This window comes from Euphorbia lathyris, chromosome 2 (assembly GCF_963576675.1).
Source record: "Euphorbia lathyris chromosome 2, ddEupLath1.1, whole genome shotgun sequence".
NCBI lineage: Eukaryota > Viridiplantae > Streptophyta > Magnoliopsida > Malpighiales > Euphorbiaceae > Euphorbia > Euphorbia lathyris.
The window spans coordinates 37174643-37184246 of record NC_088911.1 but is presented as its reverse complement, the minus strand read 5'-3'; the positions used below and the strand labels follow the sequence as shown (position 1 = coordinate 37184246).

The window sequence follows — 9604 nt, the reverse complement described above, 5'->3', positions numbered from 1 at the left end:
ACGCCCTTGTCTTGTGTGGTATGATTTGATTTGAGTTGAGATTGCCATATATATATACATCTATTTTTCTGATTATGTGCACATCTCTTACTCACATTTCGCTACTATGTCCTCATCTTACTCTCATTTTTATTTTAAGAATCTTTACTCTTTATTTGGCGACAAATTGGAGCAAACCGACAACAAAATGTGAATTTGGCTTATTGCAATAACTCAACACTGCAAATCCTTTCCTGAATTGTCAAATTGCTTCCTGTTTACAATCACTGACAGAAAAAAAAAAAATCATAAACTCAAGGACTCTTCCTGAATTATAGCCAGTGGCGGAGCCAGAGCTCAAAGTCCGGAGGAGCTCCATTGCATGAAGATTTTTTTTTTCTTAATAACGACTTAGAGCTTTGATTCATAGTAGTCAAATCAAAATTTTCAAATTTTTGATAATATAAGGGTAAATTTGATCATAATTGGAAACATTAAAGTACAAAACAATTGAGATTCAATATAAAGTAAGGATAAGGTATAAAAATACTCTAATATTTATACCTAAGAACAATTTTACACCTAACGTCTAAAATGATGCAATTTTACCCTTAACGTTGGCAGCCAATAGCAATTTTATCCCTAATGTTGACAAGTTTGGTCAATTGGAGAAATTATTTGATATTTTTAAAGGAGAATGAGGTTTAAGGGAAAAAATTAAAATGAGATAAAAAAAATTGAAAAGAGGGAGATTCAAACATAGGACCAATTAGATGTAAAGATTCCTTTAATTATCACTACAACCAACTATGCAAACTTAGTTTTATGTCATATAATCACATTCTACATTATAAGTATTAATTTTAACTATTTTGGAGACTGCTCAGGACTCAACCACTGTTCATCAAGGGTATTTCGGAAGGTCGGGAGACCCTCCCCTACCCCCTGGCTCCGCCCCTGATTATAGCATGTTATGGGAGTTTCAAGTAGGTTCCAATCAACAAAAATACATAATCTATGAATTCCATTTGTGGATTGTTGATATCCGTTACTTTGAATTCCGATAAGGATATATATCGCCTCAACTACTTTCTAACAGATACGGCGAATACAGGATTACTCAGTTGGGGGACCGATTTTATACGTGCGTTTGGATTTCTTTCTTCTTTTTTTTTGCTAAATCGAACTTGCTTAATTTTTTTTATATATATGCGTGTTATAATTTGAATTTGATTTCAAATGGCCTACCGGGTCAAAAAAAAAATTAATAATTTGGATTTAAGGAGACCTAAGGGGTAAAAACATTAGTAATTTGGATTTAAGGAGGCTTAAGAGGAAAAAAAAAATTAGAAAATTGGATTTATGGAGGCCTAATAGGCCAAAAAAATAGAAATTTGGATTTAGAAAAACCTAACAAACCAAAAAAAAATTAGAAATTCTGATTTATAGAGGCCTAACAGGCCAAAAAAATAAAAATTTGGATTTAGAGAGGCCTAATAGACCTAAAAAAAATTAGAAATTTGGATTTAGGGAATACCTAATAGGTCCAAAATATTGAAAATTTGAATTTTGGACAAGCATAACACGTAATGAGATATAGTTAATTTTTTTATTAGTTAAATGCTAGTTTCTAAAAAAAATATAATATTTTTTTATTTTTAGTTTTAAAATTTAATTTAGAAATTAAGTTGTTCGAGTCTTAAAAATAAGAAATTAATTTTTTTTAATCGAAAAGACATAATAAAAATGAGTTCAAAAGTGTTAGGGGAATTGAACTTAGGACCTTTTAAAAAGAAACAAGTGTTTTTAACCATCTCATCTACCTTTAAACAATAAAATATTACTACATAAAGTCTATATAGACTAATATTAGGATGTCCAAAACTACTCATGACCATAGTGGTTCCAGCGGCCGGAGGGGTCTGGCCCCCCCGGGCCCTGTCTCCGCCCCTATGTCCACATTGATGGAGCTAGGAATTCATATTTAGAGGCTAAATTTAGTCCTCCGGTTGGGGTGATTTTTGAAGTAACACGTTAGAACTGAACAAATTATTTCTAGCACGTTAAAACTTCATGTTAGTTAAAAAATTAAAAGTGTTTAACGTGAAAAGAGTAGACATATTTAGCTGATGAGGTATCAAACATAAACCAGAAAAGCTTACACATGCTTCTAAAGCTCGATTAATTCTACCATAAAGGCCAACGATACACAATAACTCCCCGCAATGAGTGCAACCTTTGTCTTTAGTTGCTGTTGTTGAGTTTGGAACCCTAAGCAGACTACCGATGATAAGCTGGAGGAAGGTGATGACGAGTTGGAGATAAGCGGATTGGAACTGTTGGCATCCTTTTGTTTTTATTTTTCTTGTGGTAGACCTGAAAGAGGAGGAACATTGTTCAACATGCATGGTAGTGAGAGTAGGGCTGTAAATGAGTTGAGCCGCTCATGAGCGACTCGATATTCGGCTCGATAAAAGCTCGATCGTGTTCGGTTCGATCAATAAACGATCCGAGCTTGAGCATGCCGAAACTCAGCTCGAAAGCTCGTGAGCAAGCTCGATTATAGGTTCATGAACAAACTCATGAGCTAGCTCGATTATAATATGCATGAACACGCTAATGAGCAAGCTTCGTTCGATTGTCTTTTTAATAATAACATTTCTATAAATGAAAAACAACTTAGTTTTTTTTTTTTTTTTTTTTTTGTAAAATTTAGTTTTATAGGTTTCAAAACTATATGGTTTTGTGTTAAAGGAATTTTAAATCAATATAATTGACGAACATAATTAATGAGTTGCTCGCGAGCGAAGTTCATGAACTAAATTAACGAGCTGCTTGCGAGCAAAGCTCATGTACAAACTTGTGAGTAATTCACTATCAGAATTTAGAGCTCCGGCTCGTCAATTTTCTGAAGAACCGAGCCTGAGCAGACCAAAACTCGGCTCAGCTCGATCACAACCGTAAGTGAGAGTCCCGAGCTCCTCCCAATGATTAGGAGATTATGTTTTCATCAGTTAAAAATTCTACGGAAACTATCTTTCAACTTCATTCTCTTGAGCAGCTGAATGTACAATAGATGCATCATATTCTACTTCATCAACATCTTTGGGTACATATAACCATTAAGGTTTTTTTTATCTAGCATTTGCTGACACATTACTATTAGAAGCAATGCTAGAGCATCTCGGTTCGAAATATCAATATGAGAAATGAGTTGCCCGAGACTCAAACCCGGAATTAGTTAGTTAGAATAGAAATTTTCCTTGTTAGAAAATAGGTAAAAACTCATATGCATAAAAGCCGAAATCGCTAGTTATTGTCGTTTGAGACAATTATAGATTTTAGGAGTCAATTCTTCAAACAATATGACATATCACGCCGGTTAAATCCTTAATCCTTGACTTTTAAAATAAATTCCAAACTCAATTTATTTGATGTATGGATTTGAATAGATCGAGATTGATCAAATATCAAATATGCATATGTCCAAATCCTTGGATGGGCCGAGCCGACAAGTCCATTAACATGTCAAATTGGAAGAACTGTATAGCCATAATAACAATGAAAGGTGGCAGCTGAAGAATGAAAAGTAGAAGAACCGTCGGTAGGCCTACAGTTTCCCAACAGGCAACACGCTATCCACACAGGTATGCTGCAATTATTAACTAAACAACTAACCAAAACCACATATTCTTTTTCACTTTTTTATAGTTCTATATAACCAAACATATCCAGTATTTCTTCTGAAAATCCTATCTTTCTTTCTTCCAAAACATCCATGGATATGGATTCATCATCAGCTCCTCACAAGAAAGATACCACCAAGCACCACCAACCATCTTCCTCTGAGCTCCTCTCAAGCGCTAAGTTAGTAGCAGGCTCACTTAACAGTGGAAACGAAAAGGCAGACAAAGAAAGACTTGCTGGTGCTGCTGCTAATCTTGTTGAAGCTGCCTCTCATTATGGTAAGCTTGAGGACAACAAAAGCTATGGCAAGTATGTTGAAAAGGCTGAGGATTATCTTCACCAGAAGTACCACTCCTCCCATTCCTCCACCACCACCACTCCTTCCGGCAATTCAGCTCCTTCCGGCAATTCAGCTCCACCCACCACCACCGCACACACCTCGTCCCAATCTGGTGGTCAGGATGGAGAATCCGAGTCTGGCTTTGGTGATTACTTGAAAATGGCTCAAGGCTTCATCAACAAATAAATCTAATCTTTGTTCTGCCTTTATGTATCTTCTTTCTTAATCTTTTGTCTGCTGATTTACTAAGTTTCAAGTATTCAATGATAATTATATGTACTTCAGAAAATATTTATGTACAATAAGAAGTAATCTATTAGAACTGATATGAGTCTTTATATTGATTGCAAGGATTAAGAAATGAAAGAATGTACACATATTAGAAAGAAGAAACCAGATAAGGATATAACATACATATTGGAATTGTATAAATTTAGAAGCAGAAACAAGATGTTGGAAGTGTTCCTGTTTTTCTATAAGTATTTGCCTTTTCTTTTGCCTTCAATTCATCATGTCGTCGCCTTTCCTTTGCTTTTGATCTTGCTCCATCAACAATCTGATTGATATCCTCTATTTCACTGCGAAATCTCTCCATTGCTTTCAACCTTTTCCTCTCTATTTCCTTCTGCCAATGCAACAATTACTTTGCTTTATGATCATAAGATTGCATAATATATTATGTTTGAAATTCGTTAATCTGAAAGAAAAAAACCTCTGTTTTGTCCAGCCGACGCCTGGATTTCTTCTTCTTCTCATTTTCCCATGAAACTACTCTGGATTCCACATCCTCATACCTGGAAAGTTTTAGGCGTCATTTGGTATAATAAACCAAGTGTTTAAGAAATCACTAACAGAATACCTTTTTTTGATCTTAGCTAGTTGAGCTCTCTCCCAACTATCTGCTTCTGTACCTCCTGATATTTTTGTTGAAGCCTGCCTGTCCATTTTTGCTGGTGAAAGTGCAGGTTTAGGAACGGTAGGAAAATCTGATTTTGGCTTTTTGATTTCAGGGACGGGATCAGTCTTCAGCTTTAGACTCTCTGCAGGTTGTATTTGTTTCCTTGTGCTCAATTGATCATCAGCAAAAGTAGGAAATTTTTTTACTTTAGGCTTATCAGTAGAGGTAGGAAAATCAGACTTTGGCGTCTTGATTTCAGGGACGGGATCAGTCTTCAGCTTTAGACTCTCTGCAGGTTGTATTTGTTTCCTTGTGCTCAATTGATCATCAGCAAAAGTAGGAACCTTTTTCACTTTAGGCTTATCAGTAGAGGTAGGACTTCTTGTTACCGATGGAGAAGGACCAACTACAACCTTCACTGCAGTTTCCGCCTCCTCTTCTTGGATCACTGAATTTTTTGTCCAATCTTTATTGATTAGGCATTTATGTGAATCATTTTTCAAAATTTATATATGGTTAGTAGTTTTAGTGATCTCTATGTTTACCTGAAGACTCTTTATGAGTGCTTGTATCTGCAGGTTGAGGGCTTGAAACCTTTGGGGCTTCCTTCTGGCTCTTAATTGGAGTAATAGAGGGTTTCGGGTATCCGCCTAACGTTTTCTTATCTGGAATGGTTGAATCTGTTACTGATATAACAGCGTAGGTAGCAGCTGCCACCGCGGTTGCTTTGTCTACTTCATTTGAATCATAAGCTTGATTCATTTGCCAAGGTTTCTGTCTCCCAAACCAGTTTTGAGGTCTATTCTTTTCTGCAAAATACATAATCATAATCACCGTTTTTTGTTCCTTTGGTTCTTAAACATGTACAATCATCTTTGACTCCAAATTAACTCATAAAAAATCATAAGAATTCTGAAGTACCTTCTCTTAAAGATGGGGTTTTTTGCAGTGCTTTGCTGCTGCCAGGCCCTTCTGCGTTTTGTTGGGTGGAAAATTTCACCCTAATAACAGGAGTGATTAGTATTAATAATCAAAGGAAAATACCTAATTAAGAAGATGAAAATGTTAGATTTTACCTGCGAGATTGCTTGATTAAATAGTCCATTAACACCAGTCCTGAATTATTGTTTATAACTTGCTGAACAATGGTGGAGAAACTGTTTATTTGAAGAGGAAGCATAAGAATTAAGAATGGAGAAGGTAAGCAAAGTTGGATATACTTTGCATGAAAAGCCTGCTTTAGATTCCTACTTTGTCAAGTAAAGTATTATTGTCTCTCTTAAATTCAGTACATCAAAAAGGAATTGTTTAACTTTTAGTTACTTACATTCCTTCCACATGTTTCAAAGTGGTAAAGAATATTGTTTGGGGATGGAGGGAATAAAAAATATATGAAAACCCCGAAGTTTCTTTTGTTGCCAAAAGCAAAGGATTTGGCATTTTATGCAAGATTCAAAATTTTGCCTATTCTGTAGTTGGCATATAAATGGATTTGCACCTTTTAAGCAGCAGAGAACGAATGGACTTTGAAAATTACGAAATCTTTATATCAGACAAGCCACCAAAATTGAACAAAACAAAATCAAACGAATTCTTATTGATTGGTAAAATGTGTATAGAAGATCATGTTGATTCTGAAATCTACTATCCCCCAAACTAATTAATATAATATAGAGTACAAAAAAATAAAAAATAAAAATAAAAGGGGGAGTGAAGCTCCTAGAACTAGCCTAATGAATGAATAAACTAAATCCTCAGATCAGATCAGATGTTGTCGAGACCACAAGCAGGAGCCTTGAAATCAGGGATGACAGCATATACTACGGAATAAGGAGCAACAGAAATAGGTGACCATGGATCAACCAGCTGCGGATTCATTGTCGGAATCTCAAGTGATTCAGTAAGTTTCAATATTCTTCCGTTGAGTAGCATCACATCACTCTGAATATTCCCTCCCAGTGGTGTCAAATGGTACTCTTCCCTTGGTTTGGTCCCTGCATTGCTGTACCCAAAACTGTAGCTGCCTGTGTTTGGATTATCATCCTCCTTTACTGTTACTGTGAAGCTGGTCTGGTTCGACATGTTTATTAGAAGAATTGCTATTCCAGGCTGCAAGCAATTTTCACATTCCACACAATCTAATTAGCACTCATCGTTTGAAATTAAGGAGGACATATCATATATACATACAGACATAATGAATTAGACAGACATACCTTGTTCTTAGAGCAATGGGAATATGCTCTTAGATAGGGAGAAGTACTGTGAGTGGTTGCTAACACCTCTTTCCCCATCAACCGATGCCATAGAAGTGCACTGTTTCATCAATTAATCAATACTCATTTACTAAAATTAAACATGGATTAGACCTGTCTTAGTATTAGTATTTACCTGTAATAGTCTGGATTAGGTAGGAATGTAGTGGTATTAAGGAGACCATAGTTTCCACCAATTAGAGTTTGTCTGCAATACACCTTATGGTTGAATGCTGCTGTCATTCCCAATTGGTCCAAGTACCTTTATTTTCACACATCAATATTCAATATCATTAATTGTTCAAAATACTAGCTTGTTTAATTAAATTTCATATAAGAAGAAGAAGAAAGAATACCAAAAACCATTAGCAAAGGTATGGGAAACATCTTTGCCACCACTGTTATAAGCACCACCAGATTCCCCAACCCAAGGAGAAGTCCATGCTGCAAACTTATTTACACTGTCTGACACATCTTTGAATGTTTGTGCTACTTGATCCAATATGTATGGGTCCTGAATCTTCTTTATCAGGTTCTTATCCCTACCTGCCCCAAGATTGTAAATATGGTGGGTGACTCCAGTAAGTACATTTGGTCCAGTCGCCTCAAGGAACTCATCGAACCATCTTTTGTTGTAAAAACCAGCCGGACCCAATACTCCTGGTGTTGAATTCGAATTTCCATACAAATCCAAAACCAATTTCTTTAGTTCCATCATGTCTTTCGCATAATCCACCGCCTCTATTTTGGCCGATACTCCAGTTCCACATAACTCATTCCCTATAGTATAAGTATAACATAGTATTTACATTAATGAATATGCATGCCTAATCGAAATTAACTCTGAATATAAGGATTAACTAATTACCTAGTTCATACGAATCAATATTGTATCCCTTTGAAATTGTATATCGCATGAGGTCACGAGCATTATTTGGGTTCCATCTGCCTACCCACAATATTGAATCATCTTTCGACTTTCTCTTCCCGTACAGAGCATTCAAGCTGAAGGTAATTTTAGCTCTACATGCCATATACAAAAACAAATTAATATTATCCTACTAAAAAGAATAGCTCCAACAGAAAAACTAAATGCATATATAGTAAGTATACCCTGTTTGGTTAAAGAATGTATTAAGTTGATCCCATCTGTCCATAGTAAGAGTTCCTCTGGTAAAACCAAACATAAACCCATTTTTATCTCTTCTTTTAAAGTGAGGGAATTTCTTGATGGAATTATTCCCTACTTTATACAGCACTTGATCTTGCAAAGACCCTCCAACTCTCAGTCTCAACGGATTAAATGCTGCAAAACCCAACAACGTACTTGTTAAGTAAATATTAAATTCCAAAATTGTATTTAGAATAAGTAAAAAACGTACCCTTGATAGCATTAGCTAAAATCTTGTTTTGCAAATCCAAATTAAGAATGCCAGAAAGACCCCATGGACACTGTCCGTAATCACACTTGGTACTCGGCCACCAATCCAAAGTTGCGCATATGAAAGTATCATCTGTGTTTGAGATTGAAGTTAGCCCTCTTACTGTAACTATCGCATCCTCTGCATTTGTTTTATAAGCACAATAACTAAACATCAATAGAACCATCAAAACAAAGCTCTCTCGTAACCTCAACTGATTCGCCATCGCTAACTATGAATTTGAATTTATTCGATTTTAGAGTGGTCTGTAGATACTCCTTCTCGCTCTATATATACAACCACGATACAAAAATCCTAAATCTACTACAGCTATATCTTCTGTTCTAGTTTACTACTACTACTACTACTAGTAGTAGTAGTAATTGACCAAATTTAAACTAAGAGTATTTTACCCAATCTCAAACTCTATGTATATCGATTACAATCCATATCTATCATCAAATCTAATTAGTATCTAACTTAAAGAAAAAAAAAGTTCACCTTTCAGTAAGACGCTCCAGCCGTCGAGGGTAGTTCTGCTCCCAACTGAATTTATGTCTCCTCTTTCTTGTGTTGTTTTTCTGCGACGCCATTTGAGAAACTCTCCCTTTCCTTTTTCTTATGTTCTGCGTTCCCTTCGCATGAGCTTGTTTGGTTGACTGTTATTTGTTTTTTACAAGATTACTTTGTTTTTCACCATTAGACAGACAAGATAGAAAATTAATTCCATCCAATGTAGTAAGCTAAGGTTTGTTTGTTAACACCATCTAAGGTTTGTTTGTTATCACCATTTTGATTAAAAAAACACTAAAATAAGTAAAAATATTTAATTTAATATTTTAAATTAAACATTATCAGACTCTAAGAACATCCTGCCGGGCCTCCGATTTACGGGGTCTTTGGTCAGAATTTTATTTCAAATTTGATAATTATTAAGATTAATATGGTTAAAAATTATATAGGCTTGGATTTATAACAAAATGTAGTGTTAGGTTGAAAGATAAATGCATAGTGGAGTTGTTTG

General features: G+C 35.3%; 2 protein-coding genes across 2 annotated transcripts; both read right to left on the bottom strand.

Annotated features, from left to right (window-relative positions):
* Positions 1 to 4328: 4328 nt before the first annotated feature.
* On the bottom strand, positions 4329 to 6472 carry LOC136217801 (uncharacterized). The gene is made up of 6 exons (XM_066004459.1): positions 5981 to 6472; positions 5826 to 5905; positions 5450 to 5713; positions 4866 to 5352; positions 4719 to 4800; positions 4329 to 4631 (listed from the first exon to the last, which is right to left on the bottom strand). Exons 1-6 carry the CDS (start codon positions 6082 to 6084, stop codon positions 4440 to 4442), a joined length of 1209 nt encoding a protein of 402 aa, XP_065860531.1. The 5' UTR covers positions 6085 to 6472; the 3' UTR covers positions 4329 to 4439.
* LOC136217800 (heparanase-like protein 1) lies at positions 6472 to 9026 on the bottom strand. The gene is made up of 7 exons (XM_066004458.1): positions 8542 to 9026; positions 8273 to 8465; positions 8028 to 8182; positions 7516 to 7939; positions 7296 to 7421; positions 7121 to 7220; positions 6472 to 7013 (listed from the first exon to the last, which is right to left on the bottom strand). Exons 1-7 carry the CDS (start codon positions 8804 to 8806, stop codon positions 6669 to 6671), a joined length of 1608 nt encoding a protein of 535 aa, XP_065860530.1. The 5' UTR covers positions 8807 to 9026; the 3' UTR covers positions 6472 to 6668.
* Between the last annotated feature and the right edge of the window lie 578 nt (positions 9027 to 9604).

Excerpts from the sequence above, each read along its gene's own strand:
- LOC136217801 (XM_066004459.1), bottom strand. The coding sequence starts at position 6,084 with ATGCTTCCTCTTCAAATAAACAGTTTCTCCACCATTGTTCAGCAAGTT. Across the intron at positions 5,353-5,449 it reads CACTCATAAAGAGTCTTCAG|TGATCCAAGAAGAGGAGGCG; the intron begins GTAAACATAGAG and ends CAAAAAATTCAG. Across the intron at positions 4,801-4,865 it reads CTAGCTAAGATCAAAAAAAG|GTATGAGGATGTGGAATCCA; the intron begins GTATTCTGTTAG and ends AAAACTTTCCAG.
- LOC136217800 (XM_066004458.1), bottom strand. The coding sequence starts at position 8,806 with ATGGCGAATCAGTTGAGGTTACGAGAGAGCTTTGTTTTGATGGTTCTA. Across the intron at positions 7,422-7,515 it reads ACCTTTGCTAATGGTTTTTG|GTACTTGGACCAATTGGGAA; the intron begins GTATTCTTTCTT and ends GTGAAAATAAAG. Across the intron at positions 7,014-7,120 it reads CCCATTGCTCTAAGAACAAG|CCTGGAATAGCAATTCTTCT; the intron begins GTATGTCTGTCT and ends AATTGCTTGCAG.